General features: G+C 40.0%; 1 protein-coding gene across 4 annotated transcripts in view; it reads left to right on the top strand.

Annotated features, from left to right (window-relative positions):
• The window catches only part of LOC109064510 (dual specificity tyrosine-phosphorylation-regulated kinase 1B-like), a 45631-nt gene that overhangs the window by 17728 nt on the left and 7709 nt on the right, over nt 1-20194 (top strand). For 2 of the 4 annotated variants that reach the window (XM_042741526.1, XM_042741527.1), the window contains exons 2-7: nt 16644-16789; nt 17668-17787; nt 17914-18102; nt 18867-19014; nt 19301-19587; nt 20004-20150. In XM_042741526.1, coding sequence (XP_042597460.1) covers nt 16644-16789; nt 17668-17787; nt 17914-18102; nt 18867-19014; nt 19301-19587; nt 20004-20150 — 1037 coding nt within the window. Of the gene's footprint in view, nt 1-2929; nt 5250-16643; nt 16790-17667; nt 17788-17913; nt 18103-18866; nt 19015-19300; nt 19588-20003; nt 20151-20194 lie in introns of those variants that run through there. The other 2 variants (XM_042741524.1, XM_042741525.1) reach the window with 2 other exon arrangements.

Raw genomic sequence — 20194 nt, 5'->3', positions numbered from 1 at the left:
TTTTGTTGCCTTATTTAACTTGCATGTGTCCAAACAGACAAATGTAACTCTGTAATGCACTCTTTAAAATGGAGAAAAAAACCATCTCTGGCGTGAGCAGAGCTGAAACACAACCCCGGCAACCTCCCCGCAGTGTAATTGTAATTCGCTGCTGTGTTACCCCGCCGTTCCTTTTGCGCTTGCAAGCTTCTTCAGTGAAGTTCGACTACCGTATCTTCCCACTGCATCATGTTTACCTAGCAACACGCATCACCCGCTGCCGGCCCTCCCATTGGTCATTTCAAAACGCACCCGGGACCAATGGCAGGGCTGTTACCATGGTACAACGTGTAGTTGCCGGGTGGAATTTTGCTGCAAGGCACGTGAGTCTCGGAATCTTCGCCTTGCGTTTTTAATCTCGGGTGTCTGGGAGCTTTGCAAAGGTGATTTATTGGAACCGAGTCACATTTCCTCTCAAGAACCAGCTCACTTATACACGTAGACGTTTATCTGTGCATTTATGCTTTACAAACCAAAACAATAATGTGACACATAAGGGGCTGCCGCAGCTGTCACAGGCGCGCGCACTGCTGTAGCGGGGGAGAGAAAAGAGGAAAGTTGAATTCTCTTGAAGTTTTAAATGAAGTCTATTTCACAGTAACCTTTATAAAATACTAAAACGTATTTTTTATTATTATTATTTCAAAAGTATTGCAGCTTTGTATAAATTTAGCAAGCTAATAACGTTAAGAAATAAAACTTGTTTATACAGTTGTTTAATTCATTTAATGCTACTGAATATAAATTCGTCATTTATATGTTCTTATTAGTTAAGTAGCTTAATTTATTCATTATTTTTTCTTATTTTTTTACTAAAATGTAGGCTATATTGCGATTTAAGCGAAACTATTTATTTTAATATATGATAATTTAATGTCTAAAAAGATTCTACACTTACACATCACTTATTAAAATCGTCATATCGCTCATTTTATCGTAGCAAGAGAAAGATACGTGAAAGGATGCGTATAAACGGGCTTCTGTGGAGTCATGGAGGATGAATGACGGCATGGTTAACCTCGTTTTGCACCACCATCGACCCCCCCTTTAGGGAAGAACAGAGGAATTACCAACCCGCACGCAATGGGGTTTTAAATATGATTCCTAACCACAGTATGGTCAAATTATAAAAAAAAATAATCAAACATTCAATATAGTATTTACAATTTTAATCATGCTTGCATTATTTTTATATATACTCAAACATCCCAATTTAGTACAACTGGGCAAACTGAAACGGTAAAGGCTGAACTTAAACTGTATGTGAGGCCATTTTTTACATAAGAACGAACCCATTATTAGTATAAGGATTTTAAGACTATTCAGAAGTTATTCAAATTGTAATTAGAGTGAGAAATGACATGCTTAAGCTAAAATACTCTCGTTTTGTTTGCCAGTACTTATTTGTTAAATCTCAAGCCTTATCACGGTATAATTTTAATAACTGGTGTGATAACTAAGTTAACGAGTAATATGAATGATTAATGGTCACTTAAGGTTTGCCCTGATGCAACACTTCTCAGATAGATTCAGTGTCGTGTTTCTCTCTCTGTCTCTCTCAACTTTTCGCTGTTGTCTCTCCCTCCATATCAATCTACCTGAAATCTTGTGTTATTTCCGCGGGCACGTCATCCTGTTTCCGCGGCGTATTTTGGAGACAACAAGGAGCTGGGGGAAAGGGCAGTCTCTCGTCTCTTCTCCGCCCACATACCGAGCTGACCAATCCAAACAGCCACGGGGACCACTTCTGACCAATCGCGTGTAAGCTGCCGCGGCGTCGGATAGCAACAGAGCCTACGCACGCGCACACAGGGGGTGGAGAATGTAGCACCCCTGAACGCGCGCGAGCAGAAAGGGAGGGAGGGAGAGCGATTTGAGGAGCAGCTCCATGGAAAGGAACATCGGCGTGTGTGCGCGCTTTAGCACAGAAAAGTTTGATGAAACTTAAAGGGCACAGAAAAATACCTTCTTTATCATGTGCACACAGTGTTGCCAAAGCTTTGTTACAAATATAATTAAATGTTTCAAATTATTTCAGTGACGTCATTCTATTTTTTTTTTTACTAGGGCCGACCTTGTTTGTAAATGTTCTCAACGCAAAACGTTGCAGTTCGTGAACGTATAATTAAATTACTTTTAAGGAGTCAGCTACTACTTTGTCAGGAATTTAAGCAATATTTTTTTGTTTTGTTTTTTCAACTAGGCTATGCTAATGTTGTAGTAAACAAACTCTAAGGATATATGTGTGTGTGTGTGTGTGTGTGTGTGTGTGTGTGTGTGTGTGTGTGTGTGTGAAGAGTTCAGATGCAAAAGCATTTAAGTGCAGTTTGAAATATTCTTCTAAAATTAGCATTTTTATCTTTTATGTTGTTTTCTGTGTAGGTTCAATTATTTCACTTCAGTGGCAATGAATAGGTTATATTCTTTGCCATTACAGTAAAATAACTGTTACTATGCTACTTCTTTTGGCTATTTTCTTTTTAGCTTTTAGTATGTTTTGTGTTTACCAAAACCTGTATATATGGATATATGTAGAAAGCTTAGACATTAGACATACGTTTAAGACCTTGACCCTCTTGACCTTCGTGTGAGGGCTCAACCTCCAATGACTTTGGATAGGTTACAAAAGTTAGGCCTAAGTCACAGTGACTAATTGTGTTACTAATAGTGGTTTGCCTCTAATGATTCCAACGGTCTATCTATCTATCTATCTATCTATCTATCTATCTATATATATATATATATATATATATATATATATATATATATATATATATATATATATATATAAAAGCGCTGTGTGAATATCTATGTCTGCGGAGTTACTATAAATGGAGAGAAGCGGCTTGGTGGCGCTACTTAACTGAAAAGGGGGATGCTGGTTTTTTTAAATGCTTCTGAATATGTGTTTTGTGGTGCAGCTTTGTTTGATCTGATGAAATCCGGGTAAATAAGCACATAGTCATGTGTCACTCATGTTTCATGGTTCTCATGGCAGCCCTCCGCTTTTGGTGTTTAAACACTGAAGCGTGGGGAGCTGCGTCAACCGAGTTCCCCCACAGAGTGGCTCTTTTATATCCCCCCTACACTTGAGTGTGGATGGAACAATCCTCATTGCAGGGTGTGGATCCAGTGCCGGCCAGAGAAGCTCGACAACAAGAAGTAATAACGGGCAAGCAGAGAGAATGACTTAAGACTGGCTGGAAAAGAACGACTTTTCGGAGGAAAATAAAATATCGTGGAGAAGCTTTAAAACGAAAGGAGCGTTACGGTTGAGGGTCGATATCCAAAAGCTGGAGTTACGACGGCAAATGAATCTGAAAGTGTACGCGGAAGCCCAACTAAACTGCACGGAATTGCGATCGCGGTGACAGCTCAGAATGGAAGTAACATCAAATTGTTTGCCAGCTGATGTTTTTCACGTAGACACTTGCTGAGGCTTTGAGTTCTATTTTTATGCTCGACGGAAAGTTAAAAAAATTGTCATTCGCGAACTAAACGGTCTCTTGTTCTTTGAGGGGACTTGACAGCGCACGGTCGGACAACAGCGCGACCATTAAAATCCTAACTTTTGACTGAATTCTCAAAGCTTGACCAGAGAACGCGACGTTTGGACTTATTTTTGGATGTTTTTTTCGTTTTCTTTTTAAATGCCAAGCACATTCACGCAACCAAAACGTCTCTTTACAGAACTGAAGAGGTTGTGCCATTGGAAGCGCAGTCTAAACGTTATTCGTTTGACATTGGCGCTCAATAATTGAGACTAAATCCTGTTCTCACCCTCACTGTATCAAAGTATCATAGTGAAAGCGGCAAGTTTTTATTCCCCTCTCCAGTAGTTGTGCATTTTTTGTGCCTGTAACTTGCACTTCAGCACTTTGACTGGTTGTGGTTGTTTGTGCATGCACGTGTTTGTTTTGATCCTGCAGCCCACGAAAACATTCATCACAAGCTATAGATTGTTGTCACCCGTGTCTTGAGCTCCTGGCTCCCTCCTTCCCTTATTTTTTGACTTGTCAGTGAATAAGGTCGCCTGTACACCTGCAGACTTTGCCAGTTGCATTCAAGGGGAAGGGTAACTCGTTTTTCCCCATAAGGAAGTCACTGATACCTTTCTTACCTGGAGCTGCATTTTTTCGCTTATCAGGATTCAGATTATAAATGAAGAAAGTGGCAGCACAGCCATTGTTGCCGAGCGCACCTGCCTTCTTTGACTAATTTAAGCTACTGTAGGATACCTAGACAGAATATAAGAAACGCCTGCTATTTTTAGTGAGAGTGATGGGGTAAATGGTGTTGAAAATTGAGACCCCCACCCCCACCCATAAGGCTACCAACACTTCCAGGTTTAGCTCTGGTTTCCTTGTCAGCTGCTGAATTATCTGGCTTGGAAAATTGAAGTGGGGGGGTCCTGTCTCAACAAGGATCTCAGTCTTATCCCACTATTGTGAACAGTTTCTCCAAAAGTTATTGCTATTTTGTCCAATGGAATCTACTCAGTATTGTGGGACAATGAATCTAGATAGAGTACAAGTAAAAAAAACTTTAGTAACCAAATAAGCTCATCCCCGTATAAACAGAGAAATATATCTATATGTGTGTGTGTTCTATAGCTCTATAAAGTATATAAGACATGCATAGTTTGAATATGTATATTTTTATGCCAAACGTGAGCATTGTTGCCTGAAACCCAATCCATTGCCTTAGAATATTATAGTAATAAAGGGAATAGCAAGGACAGAACTGAAACGGTGTTTGAAATAACTTAATGGTGCCTTTTTCATTCATCAGTTTCTTCTGTCTGTCACTTCAGGATTTTACAAGTAATTGAAAGATATTTTTGTGCTTAAATTTAAATCCTAATCTTTATAACTTGCCTTCACGGTTCAAACTTGAGTTTAGTTACCATTGGATGTACCCTACTGGATTATTTACTGAAGTTATAGACATGTGCGAAGGATTATTCTATACTTGATGTCAGCAACTTTTTCAGTACTTTTTGGGATCCCCAACAAACTTGATTAGAGTCATTCTTTGGATATCAAGGGCCAACGCAAAAGCATTTCAGATGGTGATCACATCGTCTGTGGAGGAGAAGCCGCAGCCTTCTAACAGAATGGTCGCAAACTTGCCGACCGAATCCTGGATTGGCAGCCCAGATCAGAATCGCTTCTTACCCCAGTCACACCTACTACGGAAGCCTGCAAAAAGTTAGTACATCCTCTTTTTGCATCTATAACAAATTTACACCAGTTCATGTGCTGCGCAAGAGAGTGAACATGCATGGATGTTGGGAAATCTGTGTCCGCTCATACATGATTTCATCCTATAGCAATAATGTTCTGTTGAAGTAAGTAAAAGGGAAAGGCGTTCTTTCAAGTCAGGTCTATTGGGTAATGAAGTCACATCCAGTTATTTGTCAAGCATTAGGCTGCGTTTACACTTGGCATTAACATGCGACCTGTATCCGGATGTTGTCCACATACACATTGAAAAGACAAATGTAAACGCACTTCTGATCGGAATGTTATCCGATCAGCTTCTCCTGGTCCAGAGGCAGTCGAGGACGCATTGTGATCGGATCTCAGTGTAATGTTAATGCAACCCAGCCATCATGTCTGCATTCGCAGGTCGACATCACGGAAAAACGCCTCCCCCTCTCTCGCGAACTGTCAGAAAAAAAGACGGAGAACACCCGTGTGGAGACTAGTGTGACTCCTACACTTATCTTTGATTTGTAAAATGTCCCACGACTGAAAATGCTTTTCAAAAGAAAACCCACCAATTCAGGTTAACTTTGCACCGGGCCATTCTTTTCAGACTTATTTAAATATTCCGCGAGAAAGACAGATCTGATTGGTTATCCAGATAGAAAAGTCAGTTGATGTTGCCAAATGTAAACGCGCCGTGTTCTGATTGACTGATGATCCGATCTGCTTGATTGGATCACGGTGATCGCATGTTAATGCCGAGTGTAAACGCAGCCTTAGTTGCTGTTGAAGTTCATATTTACCTTTGACCAATGGTAAACATTAGAAATCCTTGCGTAAATACAGTTTGTCCTTGACAGCATGAATCCAGTCAACAACACCAAAACTACATGGAATGTTGAGGGAAAAGCAAGCGAATTGTGGTGATGACAGGGCTTTGGAATTTGAGGAAGTACATTAGCTTTTAGTTGGGTTTTGAGAATGTAAATACAGTTTGGTCAAAACGTTGTCTGGTACATTGGAAGTCATCAGTGCTTTTCATTGTCTACGTTTTGACAGTAAAAGTAGATAAGCCTTGGCACGATGTACATCATTTTATATGATCAACTACTAAAAATCAGTACAATGCTATGTTTATTTATGAATTTTGGGTTATCCAAGGTAGAAAATTAGCCCACCCAGGGACATTTCCCTTTTAGACCGGACATAAATTAGTCAAATGTTTTACACACACCAGACACCCCTACAGAACTGCACTCCTTTTCCCATCATTGTTTTAACATTACTTGTTCAAACAATCATGGGAATAAGCTCATTCTTGAACAGTTTCAGAGGCTGCATGATCTTTGCGTCACTTCTGCACGGTAATTTGTGCAGTGTGCAATGGGAGCTCTACGTGAGGTGTGAGCTCACAGTGATTGCTCTGTTGCTGGGAATCTTAGAGCTGCAGCAGAATGCTGTTCTGTAGACCAGCATGTACTGTATTGTGCACAACGTACGTCACAAAACAGCTTTTCTTGGTTTGTTAGTCATATTTTAAGACTTTATGATGAAGATAAGTGTGACTCTGACTTGTTACGACACAAGAAAAGGCTGTTGTCATGGCAGATTATTTTTTATTTCTGCTTTTATTCCACTGGTGGTGGTATCAGTTTGCTGTCCTGTACTTTTTTGTTTCATTCTTTACATGGATTCAGTATTTCAGAACATTAAGTATGTCAAAGACTATTGTTGCATTTGATGATTTGGTAGAACAAGGGCTTAATTAACGTATAGTAAACTGTTTTGCTCACATGAAAGCAAACCATACTGAAAATAAAAGACTTCAATATAAGTGATAATTGGTTGATGAAACAAGATGGCAGTGGTACAGTGGTTCAGAATATTTTTGGTAGCGATGCACAGAAATGAAAATTCTTGGCCGAAGCCGAACAAAATGAAACACTGGGCTGAAGGGCGAATACTGAAAATGTTTTTTTCAATATGTTTTGCCAATTTTTTTCACAATTGCATAAATTAAACAGCCAAACTGGCTTTTTACTGTTTTGTCTAGCTTTTCAAAGAAAAAAATCAATTACAAAACTAAAAGTTAAATATTTACTTAAAGGGGTCATATCATACGATTTCAAGTTTTCCTTTCTCTTTGGAGTGTTACAAGCTCTTGGTGCATAAAGAAGATCTGTAAAGTTGCAAAGAGTAAAGTCTCAAACCCAAAGATATATTCTTTATAAAAGTTTAGACTCGTCCACGCCCCCCTGAAACGCCTCGTTTAAACACGGCTCCACATGTCTACGTCACAGTGTGGGAAGATTTGCATAACACCGCCCAAATGTTAATGAAAAGAAAGAAGGCGAAACCTTTGATTCTCGCTGTTGCCGCAGGCGCCATGTCGTGGAGATGCTGTTTTGCTGTGAAAGCAGAATTACTTTGTTTGGCCTTCCAAAAGAGGACACAACTAGAAATCAGTGGTTAAGTTGTATTTCCAACACTGTTACAGAGCAGCTCAACCCAAATATTCAGATGTGTGCAGCACATTTTATGGAGGACTGTTTCCTGATCATGGGCGAGAAGACTACAATGCTGGCTGTTCTGACTCACAGACTGTAAGTACCTTTACATATGTAAAGGATTTGCCACTGATGATTCAAACGCGAGTTTTGAGCGGTATAATGTAGCGGTTCTCAGTTCCAGTCCTCACGCCCCCCTGCTCTGCACGTTTTGTATGTTTCTCTATTGGCTTCAGACGTTTGTTATACTTGAATGTAAGTGCCCTGCGAAGTGGCAATCATAGGATATTCCACAATGATTCCAGTTCGAAGCGAATGTATTGTCAGTGTTCCATTCAAAGTTCATTGAAGTGTGCGAGACATGAATTTAAATTGTATTTATTTACAGAGGTATATGATGTCACACTTGTCCGTGTGTGAAGACGTTGCGCAGCGCAAATCCGTGAATGAATTTTCCAAAGTGAAGTAAACTTCAACCGATTTCCCCTGCTCAGGGAGTAGGGAGCAATGAGCACTGTGTGTAGGGACCATGACAATGGGAACACAGTTTATGCATGGAGCTCACTTCTAACGAGCTGATTGTCTGAATCAGGTGTGTTAACAAAGAGAGACCTGCAAAATATGCAGAGCTGGGTGGGGGCGAGAGGACTGGAATTGAGAACCGCTGGTGTAGAGTAGCTCTTGCTGTTTGTCATTTCTCCGATCACAAATGCAGACGTGGTTTTATGTTTACGCAGCGTGATGCAATGCAACACGTAAAAACACAGAATAAGTAATTATAATCTGTAATTAGGTCCCCACTGGATGCAACAAATGCCTCATTTGTAATGAGTTTTATTGTTATTGTCTTGTCACGCCGGTGTTCTGACCAGGACACGCATCACAGTATGGTGAGGGGTTTAACATTTCCGTCACACGCTTTAGGCATTCGGCCAATCATAACAATAATACAGGCCATTCAGAGCACACCTCGCTTTTCAGACCAATGAGCTTTGTAAAAAAAACAACACGTTTCAGAAAGGCGGGGCATAGAGGAGAAACAATAATGTACAGTATGTGGAAAATGATGTTTTTTGAACCATAACCTGCATAAATACATTTCATTACACCTAATACACAAAATATTGTTCTTTTTAGCAACATCATATGACCCCTTTAACAATGAACATTTTTAACATTCTAGCAGACATTACACCAAAGCACAATTTACTTAAAATTAATAAGTTAGTAAAATATAATTTTTGGGCTGTTTTTGAGACCTCCTTCTTGAAGCAGGCATGTATTTTTTACTGTACAAATAAATGCAGCCTTGCTGAGCAGAAGAGAATTGAACATTATGTGTGACTATAATAAATGTATTAAAGTTGTTGTAATTATTATCATTGTATTACTTATTTTATTTTAAAAATGTAACTGAGCAGCTGACGAGTAACCAAAAATTGGAGAAATGGGTTGCAGTATTTAACGGTCTCTTGCTGTCGGTGCTTGTAATGATTTTAGCGTCTTTCTCTGACACTTTTAAATACCTTCACACTGCCGACACTGATTATCTAATTAAAAAATGATTATTTGATCACGTCACATCATTGTTCGGTACAATTTATTCAGTCTTTTTTCTTTTTCGCTATTTTCGGCCAAACAATTTCGGATGCCGAACATTCGGAGCATCCCTAATTTTTGGAGGAAAGTGCAGTGATCATCAGCTCTTTGTTTGGTTATATACCAATGTACAGTAGCAGCTTGTTTGTTAGACATAGGCTTGTTTAGCCCAACCTTCATTATTTGTCATCCCTCCCATTCTCTGTCAGTTCAGGATTGGAATTAAAGGACTCAATTATCCGTCAAGCATTAAGCTGCTTAATGCAGTTACGATATAATTGCTTAATTGGCCCATTTCAAGAAAGTTTCCAAACAAGTAATCTACAGACGCTGCAAAGTACTAACCCCACACCACACAAATCTGGATTTAGCTTCAAACTCCAATGTCCATTTTCACTTTGGGCACAAAGTTGATGTCATGAACCATCCATAAACCGGTCATTTGACAGCTTTTGAGTCTTGTTATGATAGTGATAAACCGTTTTGCACTAAATGACTCGAAAACAAGAGTCCAAAAAGTCCAAAGTTTGCAATGAAAATTCAAACTCTTGTTGCACAGTATTCTTGCTAGAGACTAAATATATAGAGTTGTACACTGTCAGGCATTTTGCTGTCTCAACTTTAACCTCAGCCTCCTTCCAATTGGATGATTGTTCATATATGTTATTGTTGATGCAATGGTTAAAGGATTTTGGGATGAGCAGTAACAGAATCGTTTGAATGATTAGTATGTTTTTGCATTTTCTGCTTTAAATTTTTATTTTTATCTGTGTATCCGGCAGACTTTTCTCCTGTTGCTATTTCTGTCCCCCCACCCCAGTCTGGCGTGTCAAGCACTGTGTGTATAACTGCCTTTCAGAAGCCTGAGTAACTCTTTTAAAGATAGATATACCTGCAAGTAAGCCATTTGGGTTCAATAATTCTGTTCTGTGGATACACCTATATGAGACAAAGAAAAGAGCTCATAGGGCGTCTGAAGACATCATATCAGCAGAGAATCACAGCCCCGAATCAAGGTGCATGGAGTTTGGACTGTGAAAGAGAGAACGACAGTCACAGCATTCATACAAACAACGCGTCCACTCCTTGCCCTTTGCCCCTTTCACACTGCCTTTCATGTTTGTTTGCTCACAGGCTTTCAGTCTAAAGGTGAAACGCACGATTTTGCCACATGAAATCCACAGAAATCCATAATTATTGTCTTTTGGGTAAATATAAAGTTCATTTAACACAGAATATAAGATGTTGCTGATGATATAGCATATTGATATAGGAGTTTTTTCCTGATGTTATAACATTTGCACTCTTAAAAATAAAGGTTTCCTTAAAGGGGTTTTTGCCTAAAAGGCGATGTCTTAGAAGAACCAGTAGAATTTTTTGGTGAACAGTCCTTAAAAGAACAATTTTTCATAATTTAAATAAAATTACAAGTCTAAAGAATCTTTTTACACTATAAAGAACCTTTTTTGGAATGGAAATGTTCCATGCATTTTAAAGGTTCTTCATGGAACCAAAGATGCCAATGAAGAAACTGTATTTTTAAGTCAAATGATAAATTGATTTCTTTTGGTTCTAACAGTATATACTTGCTTCAGATCAGTGAAGTTACTTTTCCAGACATCCTCCGAGCATTTAGTTTGCAATACAAACTTACTTTTTTGTGGCTTAATTATAACCACAAATAATTATCTTCTATGCTCCTCTTATTCTAGTCTCAGTAAATTCATCTATGTTAGTGCACAAGCCATTGTGGAAAAATATCTGCCTATAGTTTTCATCTTTGTGTGCCGATAAAATCTGTTGTTTCACATATTCAGAGGAAAAAGTGACAAATGCCCTTCATGCTCATTGGTTTTTCATCTCCCCGCCTCCTGCTGGATTAACGGTGGGCCTGAATCAGAACAAAAACATGTTATTGTTCACCAGATGCACACACAGTGTACCTGCAGGTCCAGAGTGGCAATCCTACCCCATCCATCCACCATCTATCCCCCCCACACACACCACTACCACCAGCTCAGCTTCATCAAAGGCAAAACATTAAACATTGAAGCATCTTTTCCTAATGATATTTTCCAATTTCCCCATTTCTCAATGCTCACATACACTTTTGTTCAGGTATTCACATTTCTCGTTCTGTCTGTATTTGTGTCTCCTGACTCACTCTCACATCATCCTTGTTGTGCTCTTTCCAAGAAAGAAAGTAAACAACGTGAATAGGCCTACACTCCTCGCTCTGTGTCAACATCCACCTCCACTGGAGCAAGTGGCTCTTTACTCAAGGGGCGCTTGATTAGTGCTGGTCACTTTAGATTAGCCAGTCTGGTGTTAACGTGAGCTCGCAGTCGCCTTGAGCTGTGAAGGTGCAGTCTCACCGAGAGATCAGCACGTAAGCTCCTTAGAGTCCCGCGGCTTGTGTTTAAAACTCAAGGATAAAGAGGGGTGGAGATTCAGCATTGTGCATGACAGCAGTCAGCGTGCATCTGTTTTCGACAAGCGGACTTAAAACTTAATGGTTATAGCAAGAAATGGTAACTTTTTTTTGAAGATTTATTGTTGGTGCTTTTGCCTTTTATTATGATAGGACAGTGTAGAGATGACAGGAAGCAAAGTAAGAGAGAGAGGGGGTGGGATCAGGAAGATCCTCAAGCCGGGATTCGAACTCGGGACAGCCCAATGGCACTATATGTTGCCGCGCTGCCCATGAGGCAATTGGCGCCGACAAATGGCAACTTTTTTAGTGGTTGACTCATATAATAGCCTTTCCTATATTACTATTTTTTATTTTTAGACTATTTTCAGATCACATTTAGATGATAACCATCTCTGATTGGCCAAAAATTTAGACTACTGTCAGCCAGATGTTTTTAGTGAATTTAGAAGCAATTGAAAAACCCATATCAGCATTGGTTGGATACCAACGTTCAGACAGTAATTTGCTTGTTTTAGTGTTGGCTGTTGCTGTGGACAGTGGTCGTACATCTATAGCTAATGATGTATTTTGAGGCGGGGGATTTATTTTATTTTATTTTTAATGCCCTGTGTGAGCTCTCAGTTTACTAGTGTCACTATATGAGGCGTCCACCCAGATGGCTTTTTATTAATAGTGTGGAGTCTGACTCAGCTATGGGGGCCTGACTGTTTAAAGTATTCCATGTTACTGTTTGGGATTTGGCCGCCAAGGAAAGGTTGGACGGGGTTATATCGCATAACACTCTCTGAGAGGTGCTGAACTTAGTGGAAAGGTTGAAAGTTTTGCAGAAGCCCCACTGAGGATGAGGTGTCCTCTTGCAAAAAAGGGAGTTCTGAGAATCAGAAGTGGAGATGACCGGTGGGAGCTTCTGGGAGGCGGCACGAGATCATTCAGTCCTAAAATAAATAATCTTTCATCAAACTTGATTTTGGAAAGACTTAAGTATGACCCCCAGTGCAAACGATGCATGCATGTCCCTTCCTCCCATGTTTTTTTCCAATTAAATGTAGTGGTGGGAACTGATGATAATCTTTAAATGACAGTTGTTTGCACATATGAAAGAGATTGCAAACTATCCCATTGAATGTTGGGAAATATGGCCTAGTCAGTAATGTCTGTCTAATTTTCTAAAGTTGCAGTCACATTTAACATTGTTTGGTGAATATTTGTGGGCGAAATACAGTCATTTCAATAGGAACCCACTTGACTGGAAACCTCACTTGAGGGCGAAAGATATTGCGAATGGTCAAGTTGGTCAAACAAATTTACCACGTTGACCAACAGAAAACTGCTTGGATTGAAAGTGACTTTTATGTGAGTTCTGCAGTACTGACAAAAGATTTTTTGCCCGCAAAATGTGACCGCACATTAATTCTTTCAGGTTCTGGTGAGATAGGAGATCCCATACCTGCTCGCAACTACCCATAGTATTGTTTAGCAGAGTTTCAGAGCTTCTGAAACCTGAAGTCCTCTAATGTGGGGCATGACATCCATGTAACCCTGCCATCGGTGGGCATGCAAGCGCTTATTAGACAGGGGGCATGATGTGACGCACACATCCTCGCCTTATTCACCTCTATGTACTGTATGTCTACAGTGTCCTTTTTCCGCTCTCAAGCAACTCCAACTTGTTGCTTCATACTAAGGTCAAGTTTTCCCTTCTGCATTGGATACTTGATTTTATGATGCAAAGGAATTATGAAGCCTCTCGAGTCACCATTTACGGTGGCCGTTTAACATGTTTTTCTTTTTTTTCAGATAAGTTGCAGATAATAACCCGAGTTTGCTCCCTGTCCTCTTTTCCCTTCATGCCAATCATGGTGTGTCCATCTTTGGCTCAGTAGCACCAGCGTTCCCATTACCCTAACAGGGAATAAGATAGGGGGTCAGTACGGACATGGGAAGGGTGAAGTGGGAGTGATGGGGAGGGCTGTTCAGCTGTTCGCATGCACACACAACCATCCCCTTCCTGTGCCTTAGAGACAGGGAGTAGGCTGGTCTGTTGCTATTGCGACACTGTGATTGGCAGCTGGCAGCTGTGTTTGGTCAGCTGTGGGGATGTGGAATGAGTTGGTGAAGGGGGGGGTCTTTGCATGGTTAATTGCAGTGGATGATTACTTCATACACCACCTGATATATTTAACTGCTGCGATGTGACACTTGCGTATGTGACAATAAATTCTACCCAGGCACCTGTGTGTCTATAGAGTAGCATGTGTCCTGTTATATTTTATTAATATTCGCTACCTTCGGGGATGGCGTTTATCGGCCAGATCAGCGTAGATTGAGAGCGAGAAGGGGGGAAAAGAAGAGAGGTAACAGGCAGGGAAAGGGAGGGCGAGAGCGGCATTGTGGGAAGGGTTGCTGATACAGCACAAGCTACCAGGTTTATTTATAGAGACCTCGCCGCCCAGCCCTTGGATACCAGCAGCCAATCGGGAAGGAGAGAGGGAGGGGGCCTCTGCGAATCAGAGCGGAGGAAGGGGGGTGTCACACTCAGGAAGTTCTCAATGTGATCATTTCAGCATTTAAAGGCACAGTGTGACATTTTTCCTGGTGCTCAGTAGGTCGCACTCTTTTAGTCATCGTTTCCCTCTTAAAATGAGGAGGAGGAAATTAACTGAAATAAACAAGAGTGTATTTTTGAAGGGTGTTATAAAAGTCTTTTTTTTTTTTAAAGAGATCTTTGTGTGGGTTTTTGTTGCACGAGTCGTTTTGTTAGATGAATTGAAAATGTTTTGCAACACTGGACATTGATTGAGTTGTCTTGTCGTTTGCAACAGGGTCTTAGCAAATAGAAAGCAGTTGGAGATGAGTCACATATGTATATCCAGGCAGGTTTCCTATCAGTGAGTTGGTGCTGGGACTCCTCCTATGGGCATGTAACAGCAATGCTTGCCGTCACTCCCTGGGATTGATGGTGGTCAGATGTGTCGTTTTGCACTTTGTTTAAGCTACGGCCATTGATCGGCCAGCTATTTCAAGTTGTAATGTGTCATTGATAAATTTCACCCCCCATTACTCCTCACCTGTCAGTCCCTGAAAGCAGCAATAAAAGCATTCGCTGTGGAATATCTCATCCATTTCATATCCCCCCGTTAGACGTTCACGTCCCTGCTTCCGCACTCAGCAATCTTTCTTAATTACTGTACTCTTGGAGTCGGCACATTCTCGCCTCTTTCCCGGGATGTCCGTTACTTCCTTTGTGCATTATGAATGTTCAATGTGCTAGTGGATTATTGTGTGCAAAAAAAAAAATCACATCCTGCAGTTAAAATTTAGGTTCATGAAATTTGGGACAGCATTAATTCTTTATAAGCCTGTAGTTTATTGCTCTGTTAGTCCCTTGGTTTTCTGTACACATAACTAGCTCCAAAAACTTCTCTGGCCTACATTGTGAAAGGTTTCTTCTTAATATATGAAGTTCATATACACAGGTTTTATGCTCTGGTTTTAGATTTCTTGGTTGGGGGCTCGATATTAGTTTATAAGGGTGAATCACACAAAACCAGGCTAGAAAATGTCTAGGTTATAAAAATTAGAAACCGTGTTTTGCAAATAGACAATTAGGCCTGTTTTAAGATTTTACATTTTGGATTGTGATATTATTTTCCTGACAACTAAGCAAAAAATCTAATGTATTTCATGCTAACAACTCTCATTCTTGTTACATAAATTGCTATACATATAGTATTACTTAAAGTATTGATTCCCCATTATAATAAGCTATTCATTGTACTGCTGTTTAAAATAAAATGTTAAAATTATTTAATATAATACAATGTAGATTATTTATATATATTATTTTACTGTATATAGGCCCCGGGTGTGTGTGTGTGTGTGTGTGTGTGTATGTATGTGTATATATGTATATATATATATATATATATATATATATATATATATATAATATACACAGACATACAGTATTATGCTAATAAAAAGTAAAATGTCCAGGCACATTACAAAGGAAATTATGGTTAATTATTATGAAAATAATGCTTTAAACAAAGCTGAAAATGCATTGTGGACCAGCAAAATAAAAATATACAAAATATATCTTATTTTCTTTGGATTTTGGAGTTGAAAAAGGACGTTTTCGCCATGATTCATCTGTAATTTGAGGACAGCACTATAGCAGGCAGCCTCATGTGCAGCCTTTATTTAAAAAGTAATAGCTGCAGCATATTCTTGGCCAACGAGTGGCAGCACAGGACCATGGATAGCTCTGCTTGCCTCCCAGTCACTCCCATCATCCACAGAGATTTTGGTGTGCAATGTCATACAGCAGTTTTTCTTTGTTCCACCAGGTTGGCAGTGACATACAGTACAATGATTTTCTGGCGTTTGCATATTGTCCGCCCATAGCTGTCGGAAAAACACATGCTGCTCAGAAAGTTGAGAGAATTATTCAGATTTGGAAACCATTCCCAGGTCTTTGAAGGTATAGCAGTGTATTCCCACCTCCAACGCAGGCTTGTCATGCTGACCTGAGGAACGGAGCTGTTATTTCTCAGCCAAAATGAACTGGAGCTTCTTGAGAGGAAAAGCGATCATTCATTCTTATCACTATTCCATCCTATAATAGGAGATTTCAAAGATCTCTTAGGTGGAGACTGCGAAAATGCCTTCAGTTTGACTTCCAATATGGTTTGTGTGTATGTGTGTGTGAGGATGTGTGTTCATATTTCTACTTCCCCCTGCAGTGCAGTGGTTCTCCCCACACCCATGTCAGTATTTGCTTGGAGTGTGTGAGGCACTTTAGCAATGTGTCTTCTGAAACCTCTCTCGTTTTTTTCCCTTTTCTCTATGAAGGTGGAAGCAGCTCAGGATGCAAGCCCCCCTCCTCTACCCTCTGCCAGCCTGCCGCCTTGGGCTTCTCCCCCGCTGAGCCAACCATGTCGAGCCAGCACAGCCACCCCTCCTTCGGTAACATCCACTCCATGGCCGACCAGCAGCAGGTATCATAAACATGCTTCCTTGCAATTAAATTCTATGATATAACCCATATGCAAAACGTCATTGTCATTGTGTGGTTGGATATCAACAGTCATAGTAACAAAAAAATATGCTTTTGTGACTTGTCCCTCACTATATTTTATTTAAAAATTGCAGTCGAATAAATAAATACAATTACATGGTGATTAATAAATTGATTGCAAGTGCATACACTGTGTTTAAAAACTTACTGAGAAAGGCCTCAAATGAAGATGACATTATTGTGTTTGACTACTAAAGCATTGCATAGACATTACAACAAGTGACTGCAGAAGGCAGTATATGGTTTTATTTCAATAAAATTGTCTGTTACTGGCCTGCAGTCCACAGTTTGATCACATTATGTATTTGAGTTTGTCTATCTGCCTGAGGTAGAGTAATGGGTTGTTTAACCAGGTCAGGTTCTTATATTCTACAAAGTTTCATTATTGGTCTATGTATACATCCATATTGACGTCATTAGCTATTGCATCACTATTGCATGTAGGTTGGAGAATCCCTTGTTACAGTTTTCATGTAGAGTTCATAGGGAAGATAAATAATCTGCTGCTTTTTATTGCAATATTTTATTAATGAACTTTGCACACTTGAATTTACATTCTAAAGATTCTATAGGCTTACTTGTTATCATTTAGTTTTTATTCATGTATTTATTATATATTTTTAGGTATTAAATTAATTGTAAAAAAAATTTTTTTGTCATATATATATATATATATATATATATATATATATATGTATTTATGTATGTTCTCTAACCTTGAGGTTTTTGTTATGGTGGTTCCTCAGTTGCCCCTTCTTTTTTCTTACAGTTGTCTCTTGTCACTTTTTTTTTTCCTAGGTGCTGTCAGATATGACCATCCTGCAGAGGAGGATTCCCCCGAGTTTTCGAGATCCCGCCAGTGCCCCGCTACGAAAACTCTCAGTCGATCTCATCAAGACATACAAGCACATCAATGAGGTGAGCCAGCAGGCCTTTTCATATTTACACTCACAATAAGAGAAGTCATACAAACTCTCCAGTGATTAGCGAAGTAGCAACAGAGGTGCAAATATTTTTTTGCAATGTCTTTTTCTTGCTTTCCAGGTATATTACACGAAGAAGAAACGGCGAGCCCAGCAGGTTCCCCCCGAGGACTCAAGCACCAAAAAAGAGCGCAAGGTGTACAACGACGGCTACGACGACGACAACTATGACTACATTGTGAAGAACGGGGAGAAGTGGCTGGACCGCTACGAGATCGACTCGCTTATTGGCAAGGGCTCCTTCGGACAGGTTAGCATAACTCTAAAGATGAGAATAGAATTGGCTAAGGCTGCACGATTTGGTCAGATATCTCATTTCTGCTACTTAGATATAAAGTCTAAAAGAATACAGGCATGAAATCAAATCGAAACAATGGTGCTCATGTTCAGTAGGGTGCATTAAAAACTGCAAACTACCAAGTGTTGTTTTGTCTCCAAACTAACTTGACCCAGAAGTGAACTAAGTGTGACTCTATTTTGCGTTGTATCTGGATTTGAAAGCAGATCTGGATCTACTTTTTTGGTTTTAGCTGTGCCATCAGTTACTTTTTTACATTCACACAGTCAGTTCAAGTATGATAATATTTTAATACAATTTTGAAGTATCATTATTTTCATTATTTTAATATTCATTAGTGAAATAAGTCAAATTCATCTCTCAGGACTTTTTGGTGGAAAACTGATGATGGTTCCTGTATAACAATATTTTTTAATATGCTCCTCCAAATCTGATAAATGTAAGCCCTGGTGATGTTTCGTTACATTAGATTTTGAGTGTCAGAATAATGAAATTATGAAAATAATGTAAGCTGCTTGGTGTTCTTGATTAATACATTATTATAAGCAGACCACACTACAGACTCTAAAGGTTTAATAAATGGCAGAATAAGGATTTTTTACAGCGAATGTGAAGAATTTAAAGCTCTGTTTACAGACACTCAGATGCATTTTTGAAATGTTCAATTTTACACATGAAATATGTTGATACTGTCATTTACTGTCCTATGTGTGCAGGTGGTGAAAGCCTATGACCACCACGAGCAGGAGTGGGTGGCCATCAAGATCATCAAGAACAAGAAAGCCTTCCTGAACCAGGCCCAGATTGAGCTGCGGCTTCTTGAGCTCATGAACAAACACGACACTGAGATGAAGTACTACATAGGTAAAAACCAGACACAAGAATATGAACATAAGCAGCTGTTACTCTACTTTTAGTCCTCTGTAGTAAAACCCTGACCTAATGGCAAGAGAATTTCCTCCCACCACAAAGCAATAAGTAAACAAGACTAAAAGTAGTACATGAGTCTATTTCACAGATAGAAAGCAAAGTATAATGAATGATCTGGATCTCATGGATATCTAGTTGATTTGCTACGAACTGCCTTTTGCCGACTGCTACCAAGCAGCCACCCTAATACATCTTCTTTTTCTTCTTTTCGTTTCTTCAGTCCACTTAAAGAGGCACTTCATGTTCCGTAACCACCTGTGCCTGGTGTTCGAGCTTCTCTCCTACAACCTGTACGACCTCCTGCGTAACACCAACTTCCGCGGCGTCTCGCTCAACCTGACGCGCAAGTTCGCTCAGCAGCTGTGCACGGCGCTGCTCTTCCTGGCCACGCCCGAGCTCAGCATCATCCACTGCGACCTCAAGCCTGAGAACATCCTCCTTTGCAATCCCAAGCGCAGTGCCATCAAGATTGTGGACTTTGGCAGTTCCTGCCAGCTAGGACAGAGGGTGAGATGGCGTCTCAGGCCTGTCGGAGTCGTTGTTTGTTAACGGCAGGCATATATGAGGTCACACCCAATAGTAATTAGTGAACTTGCATATAAACTAACAAAATTGACATGCAGTGGTGAACATTTAATGGTTAAATGCCTCTGTAAGAGAGAAGAAAACGCAGTGGTCTTAGTTGATGGGATGTGCATTCAGAGCACATTCTAGAGGACTTTCCCACAGCTGAAATGGATTTTACTGCTTGAGATTCCTAGTAGCAGTGCTGCACCCTTTTTAACTTGTAATTTTTACTGCCCCATAGTGGAGAAAAGTGTAAATGTACTCAATAGTCACTATGAGAGCTCAGTCTGCTTGTTAGAAACTTGTGCATGCTTTGTTTGTGCATGTCATTTATTACTGTCTTCTTTCTGTATTAGATTTACCAGTACATCCAGAGTCGGTTTTACCGCTCTCCTGAGGTGTTGCTGGGCATGCCGTATGACCTGGCTATAGACATGTGGTCCCTGGGCTGTATCCTGGTGGAGATGCACACGGGCGAACCGCTCTTCAGCGGCTCCAATGAGGTACGGCTCAGGGATTAGTCACGCAATGACTGTGCAAAGCTTTG

This window comes from Cyprinus carpio, chromosome B16, assembly GCF_018340385.1.
Source record: "Cyprinus carpio isolate SPL01 chromosome B16, ASM1834038v1, whole genome shotgun sequence".
NCBI lineage: Eukaryota > Metazoa > Chordata > Actinopteri > Cypriniformes > Cyprinidae > Cyprinus > Cyprinus carpio.
Note: the sequence above shows the minus strand (reverse complement) of the source record. Positions and strands in the feature narration are given on the sequence as shown.